General features: G+C 41.7%; 1 protein-coding gene and 1 long non-coding RNA gene across 3 annotated transcripts in view; one reads left to right on the forward strand and one right to left on the reverse strand.

Moving 5' to 3' along the window:
• Positions 1–22698, forward strand: part of LOC131484354 (uncharacterized) — a 44087-nt gene that overhangs the window by 3369 nt on the left and 18020 nt on the right. The window contains exons 2-4 of the long non-coding RNA XR_009248183.1: positions 1138–1308; positions 5928–6130; positions 7788–7890. This is a non-coding gene — a long non-coding RNA (uncharacterized LOC131484354). The remainder of the gene's footprint in view (positions 1–1137; positions 1309–5927; positions 6131–7787; positions 7891–22698) is intronic.
• Positions 12122–22314, reverse strand: ACOD1 (aconitate decarboxylase 1). 2 transcript variants are annotated; one of them, XM_058682481.1, is made up of 5 exons: positions 22205–22314; positions 18042–18203; positions 17162–17251; positions 15703–15908; positions 12122–14814 (listed from the first exon to the last, which is right to left on the reverse strand). In XM_058682481.1, the coding sequence occupies exons 1-5, from the start codon at positions 22211–22213 to the stop codon at positions 13869–13871; spliced, it is 1413 nt and encodes a 470-aa protein (XP_058538464.1). In that variant the 5' UTR covers positions 22214–22314; the 3' UTR covers positions 12122–13868. The 2 variants fall into 2 exon arrangements, with proteins under 2 accessions (XP_058538464.1, XP_058538473.1); XM_058682490.1 differs by lacking the exons at positions 18042–18203; positions 22205–22314 and having other exon boundaries at positions 17170–17251.

Consider the following 22698-nt stretch of genomic DNA (forward strand, 5'->3'; position numbering starts at 1 on the left):
GCCCTATATGTTCCCATCTATAAAATTGGAACCTCTCTTATATCTCTTTAAAAATTGTGTACTCTTGAACAACATGGGTTTGAACTGCATGGGACCACTTATATGCAGAATTTTTTCAAATAAATACAATACAGTACTGTCAATGTATTTTCTCTTATGATGTTCTTAACATTTTCTTTTCTCCTAGTTTACTGTATTGTTAGAGTGCAGTATATAATATATATAACATACAAAATATGTATTAATTGACAGTTTATGTTATCAGTAAGGTTTTTGGTCAACAGTAGTCTATTAGTAGTTAAGTTTTTGGGGAGTCAGAAGTTATACACAAAATTTTTTTAATGTTTATTTTTGAGAGACAGAGAGACAGAGTGTAAGTGGGGGGGTGGGCAGAGAGAGAGGGAGACACAGAATCCAAAGCAGGCTCCAGGCTCTGAGCTGTCAGCACAGAGCCCGATGCGGGGTTTGAACTCACAAACTGTGAGATCATGACCCAAGCCGAAGTCAGAAGCCCAATTGACTGAGCCACCCAGGTGCCCCTATACACAAAATTTTTAAGAATGTTTATTTATTTATTTTAAGAGAGAGTGCACATATGTAAGCAGGGGAGGTGCAGGGAGGGAGAAAGAGAATCCCAAGCAGGCTCTGTGCCATCAGTACGGAGCTGGGTGCGGAACTCAGTCCCACGAACTGTGAAATCATGACCTGAGCTGAAATCAGGAGTCGGATGCTTAACTGCATGAACCATCCAAGTGCCCCAATAGATGAATTTTTGACTGCATAGGAGGTCAGTGTCCCTAACCCCTGTATTGTTCAAGGGTAAACTGTATACACACACACACACACACATTTCTGTATGTGTGTAGATAGATAGATAGATGTATTTGGAAAGCAACCTGTTTCTGTTCTACTTTCTTTCTAGAAGCTAATTTATAGCTCTTTTTTTCCCCTCTAGAAGTCCCCTGCAGTTTCTTTCTTGTGGCTGATATTTGTAGTTGGTGTTGGCCCTGAAGGCATACGGAATTACTTAGTGGTTTTCTGACTTTCCTTCCTGGTTTATTTAGGCTCTAAGATTGATTTGCTTGATTGTTTTCAAAGAGGCAATGACATCATTTGTTTTTATTTCTATTTTTGAAGGTGAAGCTATTTGCTCCTAACGCTGAGCAGATGTACATTGTTAATCACTTGAAAGGGAGCCCAACAGAAGAGAAGAGAAATGTACCAAAGGAAAGTGCCAGAAGAGCCCATGGGGGCCTACAAGATTTGGCAGACCTGATCTCCAGCAAGCTTGAAGCTGCCATTACACCGGTGAGTTAGCTGAAACCTGTTGAGGCCAACTGTTCATTTTAATTAATGTTCACTGACTTTAAACCCTCTTCCAGCAAAAGCTGCACAGATTCAGCTGCCATTTTGAAGCCTCTGTGCCAGGAGGTAGGTCATGGTTCTCAAACTTTGCTGCACATGAAAGTCACTTGGAAAGCCTTTAAACAGTCTCAGTGCCTGGGTCACATCTCAGACCAGTTACATCAGACTTTCTGGGGGTGGAAACAGATGTCAGTGCTTTTTGATGCTTTACAGGTTCTTCCACTGTGTAGCAAAGATTGAGAACCAGTGCTCTATCAAGAATGACCAGTGGTTCCCAGACTTGGCTGTACCTGGAGTCACCTGGTAGGCTTTAAAACCACCAATGCGGGGCACCTGGGTGGCGCAGTCGGTTAAACGTCCGACTTCAGCCAGGTCACGATCTCGCGGTCCGTGAGTTCGAGCCCCGCGTCAGGCTCTGGGCTGATGGCTCGGAGCCTGTAGCCTGTTTCCGATTCTGTGTCTCCCTCTCTCTCTGCCCCTCCCCCGTTCATGCTCTGTCTCTCTCTGTCCCAAAAATAAAAAAAAAACGTTGAAAAAAAATTTTTTAAACCACCAATGCCTGTGTCCCCCCAAAATTTTGGAAGTTTTAAGGTTCCTAGATGATTCTCATATGCAGACAAATTTGGGATCCACTGCACTAGAATGGCATATCTCTAAGTTTAATTGGTAGGTGATTCACCTGGAGATCTTGTTACAGTGCAGATTCTTTTTTTTTTTTTTTTCAACGTTTTTATTTTATTTTTGGGACAGAGAGAGACAGAGCATGAACGGGGGAGGGACAGAGAGAGAGGGAGACACAGAATCGGAAACAGGCTCCAGGCTCTGAGCCATCAGCCCAGAGCCTGACGCGGGGCTCGAACTCACGGACTGTGAGATCGTGACCTGGCTGAAGTCAAACGCTTAACCGACTGCGCCACCCAGGCGCCCCACAGTGCAGATTCTTATTCAGCTCTCAGGTGACAGGTGGCATGTGGCATGCAGCCCACATATTGAGGCCTCAAGACTCTGGAAATCACAGTGGAGGGTTGCCTGTTTCTAGACCTTTTCAGCACAGTGATCACTTTATAGATAGGTGACCTGCCTATCTACATGCCTGTACATATGGATGTATACCTACCTTTTAAAATAAATGACTGACTTACAAGTATAATTGTCTTAAGTATTTTTTATTTCCCTTTATTTAATCCCCTCATAAGGAATTGAATGTTATATATGTATTTTTCAAACTAACCAGTTTTAGTTTAATTATATGTATATATGTATACATATATATATGTATACATATATACATATATGTATATATGTACGTATACATATATATATACATGTATACATGTACATGTGTGTGTATATATATATATATATATATATATATATATAATTTATTTATTTATTTTGAAAGAGGGAGAGAGCAGGGGAGGGGCAGAGAGAGAGAGGGAAAGAGAGAATCCCAAGCAGGCTCCTCACTGTTGGCGCAGAGAGCGACGTGGGGCTCAAACTCACGAACCGTGAGATCATGACCTGAGCCAGGAAATCAAGAGTCTGACGTTCAACCAACTGAGCCACCCAGGCGTCCCAAGTTGGTTTAGTTTGTTTAAACACTAACGATCAGTTTTATTTTAAGATTATTTTGGGTTTTTTTTAATGTTTATTTATTTATTTTGAGAGAGAGCATGCACACATGCACACATGGGAGTGGGGCAGAGAGAGAGGGAGAGAGAGAATCCCAAGCAGGCTCCACACTGCCATTGCAGAGCCTGATGCAGGGCTCCATCTCCCAAACCGTGAGATCATGACCTGAGCCAAAATCAAGAGTCAGACACTTCACTGACTCAGCCACCCAGGTGACCCTATTTTAAGAGTATTTTAAACATTCACAATATTGTTGAAATCTATGGAGGCAGTTAGGAGATGTCCCACAGTGAGAATCGGAAATCATCCTTTTAGGTAAGAAGTGTGCTGGGAAACCTGGGTGGCTCATTCAGTTAAGTGTCCCATTTCAGCTCAGGTCATGACCTCACAGTTCGTGAGTTCAAGCCCTGCGCTGTGCTCTGTGCTGACAGCACAGAGCCTAGAGCCTGCTTCAGATTCTGTGTCTCCCTTTCTCTGTGCCTCCTCTGCTCATTCTCTCTCTCTCTCTCAAAAATAAATAACATTAAAAAAAAGTGGGGGGGCACCTGGGTGGCTCAGTTGGTTAAGCATCCGACTTTGGCTCAGGTCATGATCTTGTAGTTTGTGAGTTTGAGCCCCGCGTCGGGCTCTGTGCTGACAGCTCAAAGCCTGGAGCCTGCTTGGGATTCTGCGTCTCATTTTCTCTCTGCCCCCCCCCGCCCCACTTGTGCTCTGTCTCTCTCTGTCTCTCAAAAATAGATAAAAAAACAAAAGTGTGCCACTTGTGGATGCTTATACATATTTATCTGAGCAGGTTGCTTACTGCTATTTTACATGTAAAGTATTCCAGATATCTGTTGCTATATGACAATTACCACTAAAATTTAGTGTCTTAATAATTTATTATCTTTCCTGGTTCTGTTGGTTGACTAGGCTTAGCTTGAGCTTTGCTTGAGGCCTCTCCTGCAGCTGCATGGTGGCTGGAGCTGCAGACATCTGAAGATTCAATCAGGCTCCAGTCTGATACCTGAGTCGGGATTGGTTGGCTCTGCAGCCATCTGGCCATTCCATGTGGCAATGTTGGGCTTCTTTGTAACTTACAGACCTTGGGGTGTCTGAGCTTCTCACATGCAAGCTGGCATCCCCCAGAGAAAGCATTCCAAGAGACCCAGGCTTTCCTCTTCTGCTCTAGCCACAGATGTCCCTCAGAATCACTTATGCCACATTCTGTTGATCAAAAGGGAGACTAGGTTCAAAGAAAGGAGAATACCAAAAGGCACGAGTACCAGGAGGCGTGCATGTTAGGGCACTATCTTTGAAGACTTTCTATATACTATATATATAACATAAATTAAAATACCTATTTACCAAATGCAGGGTGAGGGCAGTAAAGGAGATAATTTTATTTGAGTTGCTGGTGTCTTTTAGTTGTATTCTTTTTTCTTTCACCGCCAATAGGCATGCCCTGGGACAGTTTGTAAAGATTATTGCCCTTGAATTCTGATGTTAAAATTAGTATTTTCACATCTAAAATGGTGTTACTTGTAAATCAATTTTTAAAAATTACTGTGATTTGAAAAAAAAGTATTTTATTCTAACACGTGAAGATGCATTTTGTTTTTAGGAGAAATGAAATTACTCCAATGCTTTTTAAAAATACATAGTTCTATTTGTACCACACTTGAAGTATTTAGCAAAAATTATTATCAACATGGGTATCCCAGCTTGTGTCTTCAGAATTTTACTGTTGATGCAAAATGGTGCTTATTATTTGGTTAATATAAACCCTCTATATCTGTAAAATCCATTTGCTACAGGGCTACATTGAAGCCATGTAAACTCCCTAATAATTGGGTTGGTGTTTTAGCACTTGGCACCAGCTCTTTACAAAAGGATCTCTGAGGGGCGCCTGGGTGGCTCTCTTGGTTGAGCATCTGACTCTGATTTTGGCTCTGGTCATGATCTCACGGTTCATGGGATCAGGCTCTGTGCCGATCTTGGAGCCTGCTTGGGATTCTCTCTCTCCCCTGCTTATGCATATGCGCGCTCTCTCTTTTTTCTCTCACTCTCAAAATAAATAAGCAAACTTAAAAAAATAAAAGTCAAAATGATCTCTGAACAACTTTGACAAATAGAGGTTGCTACTCTGACTTTGTAAAATGAAGTTAATGAATTAACTAGAGTCATTGTCAACCCCAGAGTCTTAAAGAAATGCTATTTTTCCTTTCTAATAACGTGTTATTGCTCTCATATACCTTAGTTCTTTGCTTAAGAATTAATTGTTCATAGAACTACCGTACAACCCAGCAATTGCACTACTAGGCATTTATCCACAGGATACAGGTGTGCTGTTTCGAAGGGACACATGCACCCCCATGTTTACAGCAGCACTGTCAACAATAGCCAAAGTATGGAAAGACCCCAAATGTTCCTCGATGGATGAATGAATAAAGAAGAAGTGGTATATATATACAATGGAGTATTACTCGGCAGCCAAAAAGAATGAAATCTTGCCATTTGCAACTACGTGGATGGAACTGGAGGGTATTATGCTAAGTGAAATTAGTCGGTCAGAGAAAGAGAGAAATCACATGACTTCACTTATATGAGGACTTTAAGAGACAAAACAGATGAACACAAGGGAAGGGAAACAAAAATAATATAAAAACAGGGAGGGGGACAAAACAGAAGAGACTCATAAATATGGAGAACAAACTGAGGGTTACTGGAGGGTTGTGGGAGGGGGATGGGCTAACTGGGTAAGGGGCACTAAGGAATCTAGTCCTGAAATCATTGTTGCACTATATACTAACTAATTTGGATATAAATTTAAAAAATTAAAAATAATATTAAAAATAAATGAATAAAAATTATTAAAAAAAAAGAATTAATTGTTCATAGGTTCTTCTTGTCAGCTGCCTCAAATAATCCTGGGTTCCTTGTCTTTGTAGGTGGTTTTGGGGTGGCCCAGAACTGCCCTGTCAACAGTTCTGTAAAGGACTCTTTCAGCCCTCTGCTGTGCCAAGATGCCTATCAGCGGGTGCTTCATTTCCAGTGTGCTGGCAGCTACAACCTTCCTGCTTGTGAAGTCACAGTGGGTCACACTATTCAGTGTGGATGGAAGGGGAGAAAAGGATGAAAAGCTTACTGCCGGGTAAGCAGCCTCTACAGTGCTTTCCTATTTTCCTTCCTCCAGATGAATATAAATGTGACTACTTAACAAATCATCTTTCATTGTGGGGTTGCCATATTTGGTGATTGGCATTAGGGTGTGGGGTGGGCAGACATGGTAAGGGACAGTGATTTAAGGTGATGACACCAGATGGCTTTGAATCATAGGGAAACTATTCTTTCAACATATATTGGCTTTCTCTGTAAGAAGCAAATTTCAATGCAGCAATTCTCTTGTGTGATATCATTCAGCTGTATGGATCAAATTATACTTACTTTATTATTTCCTATTGATCCTAGTATATACAGCCTTCATTTCTCTTACGAAGGGAATATTTAAATGAAGCCACGTGTCAGAACAGATACTTTATGTGCAGAGTGCCCGTGGGCTTTTGTTCCACATACTGCAGCATTTGAGAGGCCAGTGCAAGCTAATCATTGTAACTCTATTCACAGTCCTGCTGTCTGTTGCCAAAGAAGCATTTTCTTCCACTCCCTTGTCCCCTCTTCTGATAGGTTCGGTGATGCTGCTGGAGCCACGGCCGCACAGAAGCCTAGATGCAAACACGGCTGCGGGGGGCGGGGGTGTCCGAGCCGCACAGGTGCGGCCCCTCTGCACGAGCTTTTTGAAGGAATAGGAAGAATGGCTATTTTATAATGTTTTATAATGGATTTGAAAAGTGATGTTTTACTTATAATAATTAGAAGAAATTGTTCAAGTGAAAATATTCAGCTCCAGCCAAATGAAGTACACACTTTGTCACTTACTGATAGGAACTTTCAATGTGATCTTGGCTCAAAGATTAAATAACCATCACTGAATCATTCAGAGATACATGGTTTCTAAACAAGCACACTTTCATTTCTGTCTTTCGTTTTTTAAAGTCAGAAACAACACTCTCATGCCGTGTTTCAAACAGATGGGCGCTGGGCTGTTCCAAAGGCTTTTTCCTGAACCTCCAGTTTGGTTCCTGTACGGACACCAGCTGTAGCTGGGGTGGGTTGGATTATTTTTAATAATAACTGCAACAGAAAGCAGGGAGAATTTAAGTGAGATGCTCACCTCTGAATGTTGATTTCTGCATTTACAAACTGAACTAGATGACTAATCTTCATGATTTCTGTGAAGGTATCCTGTTCTTTACGATTCAGATAAAGCCAGGACCCTTCTTAAAGTTACTGTGTATCATATATTCTTTTGACATGTTCAGTGCTCAGCTGTCAGTCGCTGGGCACCCAGGCTTTAGCAGGAACCAGAGTAGCCTGTGCAACACTCCTCTGTTTTGGATCTTTTCAACGATCACTTGCTGTGAACTACCACTATACTGTTTTGTGTGGGGTTTTTTTGTTGTTTTTTAATATGGGATAGGAGAAGAGAGGGAAAATGAAACAATTTCACCGAGTGATAAAAATCTGCAACACTGCTGGTAGATTTCGTATGATGGGAAGACACAACATGTGTGTGTGTACAGGGGCACACCTCTGCTGTAGGGAAAGTGAGGTATCTTATTGTGGCTTTGCACACCGCCCCCCACCCCCCGTCTTCGGTTCCCTGTAGCTTTGCTCTCTTCAGGGAAGTCCTTCCAGAATTGACAAGGAAGCTGCATTTCTACAGTGCCACAAATCTTTTAATGTCACAGGTCATGCTCCGGCCCAGAAGAGCTGGAAACTATGAAGTCCACTGAAGGAAGGTTCACATTCGCTCCAGGGAAGCATGAAGGAAGCACAGCCAGGCCGGAATAGGTATGGAGCACTTTCCTTGTCCTAGGTACTTGTTTTGCTGGTCTCTCTACTCATACTGGATTATAAGCTCATGATTGTAAAAGGTTCTTGAATATTCTATTGACTGCTTTATCACCTGCACTGAGAACATCCTTTGTTATATTAGGCCCTTGATATGAATTTGTTGGTAATGAATGCCCACCAGCTACTCAGCTTCTCCAAAGAGATTCCCTCCATGAGCCATTACAGACCTTAAGGTGGGGTTGGAAGAGACTTATCTGATAACTTTTTTAGATAAAGGGCTGCAAGTAAAGTTGTTATAAAACATAATATGTAAAATTTCTCTTTGAAGTCACATTGTCGTTTTCGGTGCCTGGGTTAAAATCACGACGGGTCTTTGGTCTGTGACAGCTTTAAGCCCCAGGGATACCGGTTTTAGTTAATACTGTGATGGAACACACAGCTCAAGTGCTACAGCGCAGAGACAATTCCTGGGGTGGAGGCAAAGTCCAGTTGGTCGGTGTCATGTGTCTGTCCCCCACAAAGCCACACAAATAGGAAAGAAAGGCATTTTAGTCTGGGAAAAGTTGTGCAGAAAGGAGACCATAAGAGGCCACAAGCTGCTGCCTTTATCAAGCCTTATTCAGGAGGTTCATCTCAGCTGGCGTCTGGGAGCTTGGCACATACACACTCTCTGACTCATAAAACTGGTTCGCTTGGCCTAGGCTGTGCAGACATCGCTGTTCTCGCCTTCTTGGAGTTTGCGATTATGATCGTTGCTGGGTGGAGGGGACCTACGTGACCAGACACTATTAAAAGCCTTGGGTGCAGAGTCTCTTCCCAGGGCAGACACAGTGTACAGACTTCAGTGAATTTTTCACTCCTGGAGAGAGGAACACACTCACGTGTCTCCTCGCTGGTGGGAGGGGGCGTCACAAACCTCCAGACTCTGCGAGTGTCTTTTTCTCCAGTTGACCCTGTCACGTAATCTTGCACTGTATAACCCTTAACCAGAGTGCAACTCTTTGCTGAGTTCCCGAAGTTCCTCTGGTGATCCCTGAGTGTGTGTGTGGTCTTGGGATCCCCAAAACATATATACTAGCCAGCACCAGGGCTCCTCAGGTGTGTCTGGTGACAGGAAGTTTGACTCAAGGCCTTGAATGTGTGCTGAGGATGCAGAAACACAGGGTGCTGGAATGAACCCCTTTCTGAGCTGGGGCCTTTGTCCCAGTCTTGAGTGGGCTTCCTCCCATGTTGTCTGGCCTGATCCACGTAGAGGACTTATTTGCCTGGATACAGAGCCTATAACACAAAAGACTAAGCAGGATGCTTTGCTGCCACCCCCAAGGGAATGGAAGGGGAAAAGCCAGCATTTGCCACACTGCCTAGATAGCAGATCAGAGCGGTCCAGGCCCCCACCTTGGCCTTTCTCAGGGTGAGGAGACTCACAGGCTGTCCTTGTTCTCCAGCCTCATGGATAGAAGAGACAAGAGGCTCGGCTTTACTCTCCCATTCCCTCAAAAGCTCTCTACCAGCACTCTGGCTAAAAAAATACCCTAGCTTTTGACTCTCCTAGAAAGGAACCGTCTATTTTTTTGTATGTGGTATGGTGGGGGCGGATGGTGCACAGGGCTGCCAGTGAAGAGGACCCTTATGCTCTCTCTACAGACCCACATTCCCTCATATTTTCTCCTGCCTTCAGTTAACTCGGTGTGCATAATAACCAATATCAAGGTCACCTTGAGTGCTGTGGTCCCCTCAGGAGCGATCTTCTTCCCCAACCCCTGCTTTTTGTCTGAAACATCCATCAAGGGTGTGTAAAGATAAACTGAAGCCTATTAATTTTTTTAAGAATTTATTTGAGGAAAAATTGATTTGAATCCTACAACATGGAGCCTAGCAGATAGAAAGGAGCTCCAAGGAGCTGTATAAGATGAGAGACTTTTATAGGTAGAAGGGAGCAGGAACAAGGAAGTTATATGAGACAAAATAGGTTATTGCAAGGTTACTTTTCTTTGGGGAATGGCGGGTGTCTGTTAGGCATATTGGCTAACTGGTGCTGATCTGGCAATTTCTGAATGACCTGTTTGATATGATTCCATTTCTGGGAATGCTGAAACTGTAAGTATATCTCATTTTACTGATGTGACTTAGCATAAGGACTCCACTTGGGGCCTATTGTCTTGTTTTTAACAGGGATTATCTGAGGATATTATTACTAGCCCTTAGATCTTGCCCCTAGAAATTTCTGGTGTATAAAGACAGGATAATTAAATTTTATCTGAAGGCCACAGTAGAAACCACGACTTTGATCTCCTGTTTTATTTACCATGTTCAGACAAATTAATTACAGTTACAGGATATGTCCTATGGAACAGCATAATCCAAATGATACAGAGCCAGCCATAGAAAATTTACACACTTATAAGTACTGCTTTAGGTATAGCCTACAAATTTTGATATATGCGGTTTTGTTATTGGGAGGTTCTAGATGTTTTATAATTTTTGTGATCATTTCTTCTGTGACCCAAGTTATTTCAAGGAATTTTTATTTCTAAACATTTCAGTCTTGTCTAATCTTTTTTTTTTAATATGGAACTTCAATTTCATTGTGATTAGAGAAAATGATCTATATCTTCCAGTCCTTTAAAAAGTTGTTAAGACTTGCTTTATGGCTCAGTATATGGTCCTTTTTTGTAAATGTTCTGTGAGATTTTTATTTTTAATTTTCTTAAATGTTTATTTTTGAGAGAGAGAGATAGAGCATGTGAGAGTGGGGGTATGCAGAGAGAGGGGGGTACAGAGGATCCAAAGCAAGCTCTGAACTGACAGCAGTGAGCACAATGCAGGGCTCGAACCCACAAACTGTGAGATCATTACCTGAGCCAAAGTCGGTCGCTTAACTGACTGAGCCACCCAGGCGCCCCATAAATGTTCTTGTGAGATTTTAATTTAATTTAATTTAATTTTATTTTATTTTATTTTATTTTATTTTATTTATTTTATATTATATTTTCTTTTCTTTATTTATCGTTTTAAGTTTATTTATTTTGAGAGAGAGAGACAGCACCAGTGGAGAAGGGGCAGGGAGAGAGGGAGAGAGAGAGAATCCCAAGCAGGTTCTGTGCTGCCTGTGCAGAGCCTGATGTGGGGCTCAAACTCATGAAACCATGAGATCATGACCTGAACCAAAACCAAGAGTTGGATGCTTAACTGACTGCTTTTTTCTTGAGTTCTATTTTGTTTAATATTAACATTTATTTATTCCAGCTTGCTTTTGTTAGTGTTCCATCGATATTTCCCTGACTTTTTTACTTTGAACTTTTCTGCATCCTGACGAGTCTTAAATAACTTATATAACTGGTTTTTTAATTTTGTTATTATTTTTTAATGTTTATTTATTTTTAGACAGAGACAGAGACAGAGACAGAGTGTGAGTGGGAGACAGAGAGGGAGACACAGAATCCGAATCAGACTCCAGGCTTCTGAGCTGTCAGCAGCCCAGCTCAGCAGTTGGAGTCCAACGCGGGGCTTGAACTCACGAACCACGAGTTCATGACCTGAGCTGAAGTCAGCTGCTAACCGATTGAGCCACCCAGGCGCCCCTGGATTTTTTAAGAAACGACTCCTGATGACACCAAAAGCAGGAACAATAACATTTTTTTTTTATTTTCTATATTTTTTTAGTAAAATTTTTTAAAATGATAAAATGGAGTTGACCAAAATTTAAAACTTTTTCTCTTTAAAAGAGACCATTAAAAACATGAAAAGACAAACCACAGACTGGGAGAAAATATCTGTAAAACGTATATCTATAAAGAACTTATACTCAGGATATATAAAGAATTCCTACAATTGAATGATAAGAAGACAACTTAATTAAAATAATTGTCAAAAATAGGCAAGAGTTAGTCATTTGGAAAATGCAAACTAAGGCCACAACATACCATTATGTACTCACTACACAGGATAAAATAAAAAAGACTGACAATTCCAAGAGTTGGTGAGGATTTGGAGAAACTGGAACCCACACACATTACTGATGGAAATGTAATGTGATAGAGCTGCTTTGAAGAACAGTTTTTTCTAAAGTTAAACATGTACTTCCTAAATGACCCAGCATTCCCACTCGCAAGTATCTACCTAACAGGAACGGAAAGATATGTCCACACCAAGACATGCATGTGAACATTCATAGAAACGTTATTCGTAGTAGACCCAAAATGGAAACAATATGCTGTCCATCAACTCCTGGATGGGTAAATAAATGTAGTATATCCATACAACAGAATGCTACTCAGCAGTGAAAGAGAATAAAGTATCGATACATATATGGCAAAATCTAAAACCATTATGCTAAGTGAAAGACACTGGACACATAAGACCACATATTGTATGATTCCATTTATATGAAATGTCTGAAGGAGACACAACCATAGAGATAGAAGATGGATCATTGGTTGCTAAGGCTGGAGGTGGGAATAGGGATTGATTGCAGACCAGCATGAGGGTTTTATTTGTTTCTCTGTTTTTGGCATGATAGAAGTACTTCCGGGGCTCCTGGCTCACTTAGTCAGTAGAGCACGTGACTCTTGATCTCAGAGTTATGGGTTTGATTACCTAAGATTACTTAAAAATAAATTTTTAAAACATAAAAATAAAATCTTTTAAAAAAATGAAGAGAAGTTCTCCAAAACTGGATGGTGATGATGTTTGTACAACTCTATAAATTTACTAAAACTCATTGAATTGGACAAAAGATAGATGAGTTAATGGTTTGTAAATTAGATGCTAATAAACTTGTTAAAGATTGTTTTTTACGTATACATAGTCTCTGTATTTTTTAACTGAACTATTTAGTCCATTTATTCTTCTTGTAATTACAGATATATTTGGATTTTTTCCTATCATTTTATATTCTATATGTTCTACCTTTCTTATATTTCTTTTCCTCCTCCTTTCTTGCCTTCCTTTGGTTTATTTTCTTTTTCCTAATTCCATATTTCTCTCTCTGTTAACCTGGAAGTGGTATATTCTACTGTTGTCTTATAATGGTTACCCTGGAAATGTCAACATACATACTTACAAATCAAAGTCTACAGTTAATAGCTTTGCCCTTTTCTTGAATGACATAAGGAATTTAGAGCACATTAATTATAGTAACTCCCTGCTTATATGTATTGCTAAAGTTGCAATTTTTAACCCCATAAGACATTTTTATTATTTTACAAAGTCAATAGTTATTTAATTACCCACATATTTTTTGCTGTCGTTCTTTATTACATGTCAAACTCTTTGTCCATATTTTTCTCAAAAATTTTTTTGTAACAAAACGCAGTATATTGTAGTGGTTAGCAGCATGGCTTCCAGAGCCAAACTGTTTTACTTTTTATACCGCTTTTTATTTCTGCTTTAAACCGAGGCAGAAGGCTACCCAGTAACACGCTTAGGGTCATATCTAGTAAGTTGTAGGGGCAGGATTTGTACCCACTAATTCCTTATATTTAAACCCAATAGCACCCCCTCTACTGTGGGGGGCTTGTAAAAAACCATGGTCCAAGAAACATGTTGGTGGCACAATAGGCCAGAGCCCTTGTCGACTGTCAGCAAACTTACATGTAGGTTCAAATTCCTCCCACATCTTAAGGTTCATGAAGTTCATAAAGAACTCCTCTGTAAAGATTAACCTTACAAGCAAATCAGAGGTGACTTGAATTTCAGCCTTATGAATACTTATAAAATCAATTTCTCTGTGTTTCTTGCATATTTATTATTTTTCTTCAGGTAATTGGAACTGTCTTGCAGAATTTATAGGAAAAGACTCCTTCCATAAACATCCAATTCTGTTTCTGGACTCTCTCCACCTTGCTTCATTTGTTCCTGGGCAGAGCGATAGTAAACCCTTGCTCTATAAAGCAGATCACTGATTTTTCCCCAATATAAAGTCACTTAGATGTTGGTAAGCCTCAGGAGAAACTGTCTGATGAAATTATTAGATGCTAGATGGATTTTGAAACCATCTCCGGTGAAGATGGTCCTTTCAGAAGAGTGGTTAGGACAGAACAGTCTTCTAGGTCTTCTAGATTCTCTACTATCTCTGTAAGTCTTTCTACTGTATCACAGGACAGCACGTTGGAAGCATTGGCTCTGAACTTCTCCCGTAGGTCCTCCTGGCTCAATGGCTTCCTCCAATGGCCATAGAAGGTATCAGAGCGCTCTGTGAAGGTGGCTCCATCATTGAGAGTGACACTTATCTCACAATATAGTGTGTTGAAGCTTGGCAGGTTGTCTTGAGGGTGCTCCAGCTCCACCTTACTGAGCAACTCCCTCACCTGTGGCCTGTTGATCTGGCATTTGTGGAATGATGGGACAGTGATGCCGCCATCAAGCAGTGTGGCACAGGCCACAAACTGGAAGGAATGACGAGCCTCATGCTCCGAGTCTGGGAAGGGCCTGTTTACATACTGGACATCTGGAATTCTGAGCACAATTCTTGCAATGCGGTCAATGGGAAGCAGGGCTCTGTCTGTTACAAGGTGCTTTCTCACAGATGCAGCTGCGTCTGCCACCCAGTGGGTGGCCAAATGTGCAGGGAACCGCTTGAAGGCCACATCCTGCTGGTCCAGCAGCCAAGCGTGGGAATCTAGGTTTGGAAGAACTTTTGGGGAATAGTTGGCATAGAAGGCCCCAAACCCTGTCTGCATGTCCAAGATTTGTCTGTTTCCTTGGAGACCCAGCATTGCCAGAAAAGCGGCTTCCATCCCATGCCTGGCAGCATTGCCGATATGAAGAGGCTTGGTCTGAGTGGCAGCGTTTGCTATGGGTGCCCCGGCATGAGAAACAGCAATAGCCAGGGCCTCTCGGCACTTTGTCATGCTGAGTCCCAAAAACTTGGATGTAGCAGCAGCACTACCCAAGGTTCCTACCACCGAGGGTGGATGGAATCTGGAAAGCAAAAAAGCAAAGAGTTGGAGATTTACAGACCTCAGTCAGTAGGAGGCAGTATGGTATGATAGTCGGGAATGTAGACAATGGAGCCCTGCTGCCTGGGTTCAAATCTCAGCTCTACCACGTACTGGCTGTGTGATCTTGGGAAAGTTATTCAACTTGTCTGTACCTGTTTCCTCTTACATAACATGGTGACAATAATATCTGTCTCATAGGGTTTTGTGAGTTTTGAATGAATTCACATGCTTCCATCAGTGCCTGACACAATAAATTCTTTATAGTTATTGCCAGAAAGGCAAAAGTTGTTGCTTGCTGAAATCCCATGTAAGTAGCTATAAAAATGCAGGGCCTTGCAGACATTGAAAATTTGCCCAGTATTCCAATCTACTCCTCTGCTAGCAGGCTGGATCAAGTGGAAAAATAAATATAAGATTGAATCACATGATACAGCCAGCATGTGACTATTTTTGCTCTATGGGTTGAACAGTCAGGTTCAGGATCTTCTGAATGTTCTCAATCTGAAGGACCTCAGCCAATATCAAAGTAGATTCTGCTCTGAGATGAGATTAGGAATATTCAGAGTACCTTGGGTGCCAAAATGACGTGAATCACCCTAGGACGAGAGGCCCCAATTTATTTTATGGTTGTGGTTAGTTGATTCTCTAAACCCAAATGGGATTTTTCATTATTTCTTCTGGGGTCATACCTTAGTATATGGATATATGGTTTGCTGTGTGGCTGGAAAATTGACTTAGCTCTCAGCACTAATGTTAATATCTTCAGCTGATCTAACTCACCTCTATGTGAGAAAGCTCTACAGAGAGAACAGTGGACAAGTCAAGGGGGAATGCATCTACCTCTGGATGGGGCAGATTCTCTCCCTACCTCTTTGGTATGTCATTGGCTTCCTTGGAGAAACGCAGTAATTGGCCTTGCACTTCAATCCCAACATTGAAAGCTAAGAGCAGATCAAGGCCAGAACACTTTGGACTTGGAGGCAGAGCTTCTGATAAAGCCAGCAGGACAGGAAGGACCGCTCCAGAAGGGTGGGTGGCAGGATGCCATGTATCATCAAAATCCATTGAGTGAATCTATGTAAACATACACACACAAACAACAACCAAAAACCAAATTAGATTTACCTGAATGCAATGGCTTTTGGACCAGTAGGGGTTTAATTTAGTAATAACTCTATTTGATATGAGATTTTTAGCTCTGATTATCTGAAAATAAAACCTGTAAACCGGCTGTGATTCTTAATCATATGGCGGGGTACTGGATGTGCTGTCCTCTGCTTAGAGCAGGCAGGACTTTAGGGAGCAGCTAGAGAGCCCCAGTGAGCTTGGCTCTTACCCAGGTAGCCAGAGCTCTCTGCCACAGCACCTGGAAAGAGTGCTTAAAAACAAAGCTGTGAAGTTAGGCGGCTGTTCCTCTCTTCCTCCCTCACCCTCCAGACAAGTTGCACTGAAAGTTTAATGCCATTTATTCCATATCAGGCCATATATTTTTGTACCTTTTTGTTATGAAATAATTTCAAAGTTACAAGGAAGTTGCAAGAACTCTCAAACCCAGATTAACTACCAAGTTATATTTTAAAATCATTATTTTCTGCTATGAGGTTTTATTCCTCTTCATCCTAGCCATTTGCTTATCCCTGATATGAAATAGTAATAGCCAGAAGTTCACTTAAAAATCGATTTCCATGTCTCTTGGATGTGGCTGATCTGGACACTGCTTGCTGGACTTTACTCTGAGATACACTATTGCGTTTGCCTTTCAGTATTCTGAACTACTGTCCCACAAAACATAAAACTATCTCAGACATCCCAACATATTCGTGTCTAAATTATATCTTGTATATAGATACAGACTGCTGCTGACACACAGACAAAGCATAAACACTGTCAGATGAAAAGTGCTGATTTTTGCTTCAGAAAATATAGACACCATATGGCCACTGTTTCTTTCTCAGTAAATATCTGTTGAATGAAAGGATGGATGAAAAGCTGGTTACTGAATAAGAACTGGTAGTGGCCACAACAAAAGGAATTGAGTCTGGATAGCGGGTTTTATATTTTTTGCTATAGATGTTCAAAGTTAGATACCATAAGGGTATTTTTATCTAAATCCTCCAACTGATTTCCTCTATTTCACAATGTGTTTGAAAAGCGTCAGTTCACTGTAAAGCATCAATAACTACATAGAAGAGAGGGCCGACCACTTTATCTCTCTGAACCTCAATGACTTATCAGTGAAATATGGAAATTGAGCAATTTCTGAGATATTTCCTGGCTCTGAAATTATTATGATTGCCTAAAATTAGAAAAGATGTAAACCTCCTTACAGCCACACCGTTCACAAAAGCAGCATATGTCGGCGGGAGCCTTAAGTCTGGCTGACCCCAAACAGTGCTGGCCACATTGGAACTGTAGATCTGAAAGAAAGGAATATCAATCAGTAAGACAGAGTGGAAACACGGCATGCCAAGTCACCATTTTAAGAGCCATTCCTCATCGTGGAGGCATGACTTTAAGAGTCCTTGTTTGAAAACTTCGTGCTAGATGGCAGCCTTCACCATTGGATTCCTCTCTTCCTTGTAGAAGAATACGCAACTTTGTCCATGGAAGGGAGAGGAGATGCTGTTGCTCTATCCCAGACTGTGATCCACAGGTGCTCTAGCGGATGGAGTCTGAATTTACTCTTATTTATTCCTTGAGGGTAAATACTGGCGAAGGTGGACTAATTGTGGAGAGTGGGTATTACGTCTACGGCATAAGCACCCACTCTCTGCTCAGCGTGCCGAACCAGCTTTTTTCCCAAGAGACTCTTAAAGTCTTTGCATGAATGAATGGTAGGTTCTATTGGGTAGCATCTATTGGGGTAGATGTTATTGCTTCTAGGACTCTCAGGTAAAAAGTGCTTTATGTCATAATAACAATAAATTATGTGATATTGCTAGTGTTAAAACTAGTCTTAAGATTGGTCTTTAGATAGTAACTTAGTAAAAAATATGGATGAATATTAAAACTCAGATAAATGGAGCATAGAAAAGCATAAAGCCATATACAACAATGCTAAACACAACAAGTAATATCTCTAAAATGGAGAGTAGAATAGTAGTAGCACATGAGCACACATCTTTGGGCACGTTGGTGGGTATGACTCACGAGCAGGCATATGTGTACACTTGGTTTTATCTCTCAAGTAGACACTGAACTTCTTACCTTACTATATTCACTGGCTTTGTGAAACACTTCTGTATTGGTTCCCAGGAAGCCGACACCCAGAGTATCCAGAATCATTCTCTTGCTTCTCTGAATGACGTGGTCTGTCAGGTGCTCCACTGTCAAGCCATGGATCACTCTGGCAAAGCTTTCTGTGACAGACTTTAAAGGGAAGAGTGTTAGAACAGTGCTGTACTCACTTTGCATTTGCCCATTCCTTGCTATACAAGAGCCTGAGTATATTTGCTATACTCTTCAAATATGTGAAGAGTTTCGCTCCATAAGGAGAAACTCAGGTGATCAACTTAAGTTCCGTTCCTGAAGAATGATGAGTACTGAGCCCCTGTACTGGGTGTGTGAGGCAAAGAGATGTGGGAGTGCACAATATCCAGTTTCCGTCCTCAGTCCAGCTGAGAACACAGACTAACATGCAGATGATGATCACAGAGTGGGTAGGCTATGGAGGAGGGAAGCACAGAGTTAGGAGAGGATGGGAGGGACATCTCGTCCATAAAGTGGGCATGCCTGAGTGGGGGACAGTGCATTCAGCTAGGAGCTGCCATTATTAGATACATGCCAGGCATCGTCCTGCCTGTTGTAAATACAGTATCCATTTAATGCCACGAGTTTCTGGGTAGGTATTATGAGCGCCACTCGCTTTGCAGGTGTAGAGACCCAGATGTGGAAAGGTGACATCACTAAGTTCCACAGCTCTTACATGGTGGAGTTTGGACACAAATTTCTCTGGGTCTATGGGGCGCCTGGGTGGCGCAGTCGGTTAAGCGTCCGACTTCAGCCAGGTCACGATCTCGCGGTCCGTGAGTTCGAGCCCCGCGTCAGGCTCTGGGCTGACGGCTCGGAGCCTGGAGCCTGTTTCCGATTCTGTGTCTCCCTCTCTCTCTGCCCCTCCCCCGTTCGTGCTCTGTCTCTCTCTGTCCCAAAAATAAAAATAAAAAACATTAAAAAAAAAAATTTCTCTGGGTCTAACTCCAAAACTGAGCATGTAATTATTAAGCCACATTTCCTAAAGAGGAAAACAAACCTCGAAGCACCTGGGGTTCTTGTTAAAAATGAACATTCTAGTCCCTACTCCAGACCTCCAGAATTATCCTACCCCTTACCCCCAGATGAACCAGAAGCTTTGCAGGCATAGCACAGGATTCTGTGTTTTCATTAAAATCTTTAGGTGATTCTTAAATGTTCTAGTGCTATTATGTCCAACGTGGTAGCTACTCTCCACATTGGCTATTGAGCATTTGAAATGTGGCTAGTCCAAACTGGGATGTGTCATGAGAGTAAAATAAACACTGGATTTTGAAGACTTAGTAGGAAAAAAGGAATATAAAGCATCTCATTAATAATTTTAAAACATTACATGCTAAGATGATAATATTTAGGATATATTGGTAAATGAAATATATTTTTTTATTAAAAATTTTTTAAGGTTTATTCATTTTTCAGAGACAGAGAGACAGAGCGTGAGTAGGGGAGGGGCAGAGAGAGAGGGAGACACAGAATCCGAAGCAGGTTCCAGGCTCTGAGCTGTCAGCACAGAGCCCGACATGGGGCCCAAACTCACAGACGGTGAGATTATGACCTGAGCTGAAGTCGGACGCTCAACCGACTGAGCCACCCAGGCACCCCTGAAATATATTTTTATAAGTAATTTTATCAGCTTCTTTTTACTTTTTAAAAATATGATCACTAAGATATTTAAAATTACACTTGAGAACGACTTCCCATTCATTCTTGTTGATGGAGATTACCCGAAGGCATGGATACCTGGGCTGGCTATGAACACTTAAGGGAGTCAGCAGGTGAAGGGGCCTGGGACAAGGGTGGAGGTTAAAGGCAGAGGTGCAGCTTGGGCGGGGCTTGGAGGCATGAGAGGATGCAGTGATTTGGGCCAACCCCAGCTTCAGAGCTTCATGCAGGGGCGGAGGTGAGAGGGATTCGCAGACTTGGACCAAGCTGGGGAGGTTCCACTATGCTGAAGACTTCCCGTCAAAGGTGCGCCATAGTGCTGTCTTTAAAAAGGTAGATGTGATCAGAACTGTGTTTTGCAAAGCTCTCTCATGTAGTCTGTCTTGTAGAGAATGGGTCAAGGGGTAGACAAGGGCAGGTAAGAGACTGCTGCAATAGCCCGGGTTCGGGATGGGGATATGGCAGTGCCATTTGCCAAGAGAGGGAGCACAGGAAGAGGAACAGCTGAACAATGATAATGGGCTCACTGTGAACTTGCTGAATATGAAGTGCCTGCGGTCCTAGCGGAGAAGACCATTCTGCTTCCACCCACAAACCAGATAATACAAACCCGCAGGGTTATTTGCATTTCATAAGCAGCAGAGTACTTTGCAATTCCTTTAAATACCAAGTTCTTCAATGTGTAGGCAATTATTTTGTTTTCTACACATCTGCATAAGAGAACATCTATTACGTATAGCTAAAAGCATCCACTCTTCAATTGTGTTTCACTACATGCCTAGCGCTTAGTACTGCCTAGTAAATGCCAGGTGGTTTCCCTTTTCTGCTCTGAGTATTGTATCATTGTACAACCTCCTTGGTCTCTCTGAGCATTAGCATGTCAGTTTATTTATTTATTTATTTATTTTAAAGTTTATTTATTTATATTGAGAGAGAGACAGAGCAAGCGAGTGGGGAAGGAGCAGAGGGAGAGGGAGAATCCCAAGCAAGCTCTGCACTGTCAGTGCAGAGCCTGACACAGGCCTCGAACTCACAAACCCTGAGATCACGACCTGCTGAAACCAAGAGTCAGACACTCAACAGACTGAGCCACCCAGGTGCTCCCAGATACCTCATTTTAAAACATTAGCTATAGGGTAAGGAGTTTCTGAATTGGAAGATCCAGGGTGTCTAAGAACAGTGCCTGCACGGAGGTACAGAGATGGATCCAGTGCCCAGCTACAAGTCCTCAATCTGGCCACCAGCTAGTCCTATATTTTCAGTCTTCAGATGCTCGTGTCAAGGAAACCCTGCCTTTTTCAAAAGGATGGACTACATTGTATGTCTCTGAAGCTCTGGTAGAAAGGTGAGGGAGTCTGGGGTGGGAGAGAGCAGGAGAGAACATGAATGGGAGAGAAAGGGTGCTGGCACAGGTGTTTCTAATTAGGATGGAGAATAACAATAACTTTGTCATGCTGCTAGAAATTTGGGTAAACATATTTAGGGGCAGAGGGAGGCAAGGAGGAAAAAGCCCTGGCTTGATGATCCACCAAGTAAAACTTGGAGTTTTGAGAACTGGTTGGACCCCTGTTCTAAGCAAAATGACCTTTTTTTTCTATGTCTCTTTCCACTCCCACAGCTCCCACAGTTAAGGGCATTTGGTGATTGGTTGTTTACCTCTTCAGGGTTAGATCTGACCTGGGAGTGCCTTATGGGGAAAGCTGTATGCCTAGGGAGGATTTGTTGTTGGGGCTCCAACATGGCACCTGGAAGGTGACTGTGGCATCCATTTGCATGTTCCCATGGTGCTGGTGACCTATGCGGGTAGGGTCCCATGGGGATTCCCTGACAAGTTCTGAATAACACCCTGTGTGCCAAAGAAATGGCTCCTGAGGAAGGGAGCATGAGAAAATAAACATGCAATTGCCCCACTGTCTGTAGTCCATCTATTTCTAAAGTACTTCTTTTGGTCTTCCTGATTTTCTCATGACATTTACATTTCTTTTCAATAATATGCTATGATTAATGTATATATTAAGACAAAACATGCAACCCTTTTATAAATATTTCATGACGTCTTACTCTGTGTCTGGCACTGTGCTAAGCTCTCTAGAATACTAAACCAAGATGTTACGATTCCTGCCACAATAGGATTATCTTCTCCAGGCAACTAAGGACAGTAAACAGATCATTACAAAGGCAATCTGGCCATGCCATAATGGACATAGACAAGACTGGGAGGTTACAATTCAATGAACTTGCAATGATTTGTTTTCTTCCTAATTGTATGCAACAGAATCATGTCTCTTACTGGTAAAACACTGATGAAAAACAAGATGCAGTTAATTAAATAGCTCAGAGGCATGAGAAATGTTAAAATGCCATTTTTAGAAGAAGAAGCAGGAAGCTGTAAGGAAATTGAGAAAAGGAGAGGTAAGCTAGAAAACCGATTTAAATAAGCACATAAAATATAACAATACCTTGAGCATCGTGTTGAAAGAGGAGGCTTATCTCAGGAGTGAACTGGAGGAGTAATTCACTTGCTAGGTGACTCCCTTTATACTCTTCATTCTTTCCAGCCCATTCTCTTTCACTTCATTCTGACACTAAAGTTTCCATGATTTCAACACCTCCCAAGTACGATTACTTCCACTTCCTCTCAATGAGTTGTTTAACCCAACTGGAGATGAAGAATTAGACAAGGCTGGGAAGTAATGTACAAATGGTCAAATGATTTCTCATAGATATCAGGGAACTGAATGCATCTTGTGCTTAGATGCCATACATCAAAAGTAGAAAAATTTGCACTCTTTTATCCAGGTATTCTCACTTCTAAAAATTTATCCTAAGGAAATAGGCATGGATGTATAGAAAAAAACTTAGCAACAAATAATTCACAGATTTGCTTATAAGATTAAAAATCAGAAACAATCAAATGTCCCCTGTGGATTGGTTAAGTAGAATATGGCGTGCA

This window comes from Neofelis nebulosa, chromosome 1 (genome assembly GCF_028018385.1).
Source record: "Neofelis nebulosa isolate mNeoNeb1 chromosome 1, mNeoNeb1.pri, whole genome shotgun sequence".
Taxonomy (NCBI): domain Eukaryota; kingdom Metazoa; phylum Chordata; class Mammalia; order Carnivora; family Felidae; genus Neofelis; species Neofelis nebulosa.

What these genes read in the sequence shown, in the direction of transcription:
- ACOD1 (XM_058682481.1), bottom strand. An exon ending in AAGCCAGTGAATATAGTAAG is followed by an intron (nt 17,252 to 18,041) that starts GTAAGAAGTTCA and finishes CCTTTCTTTCAG; the next exon opens with ATCTACAGTTCCAATGTGGC. An exon ending in GCCAATGACATACCAAAGAG is followed by an intron (nt 14,815 to 15,702) that starts GTAGGGAGAGAA and finishes TTTGCTTTCCAG; the next exon opens with ATTCCATCCACCCTCGGTGG.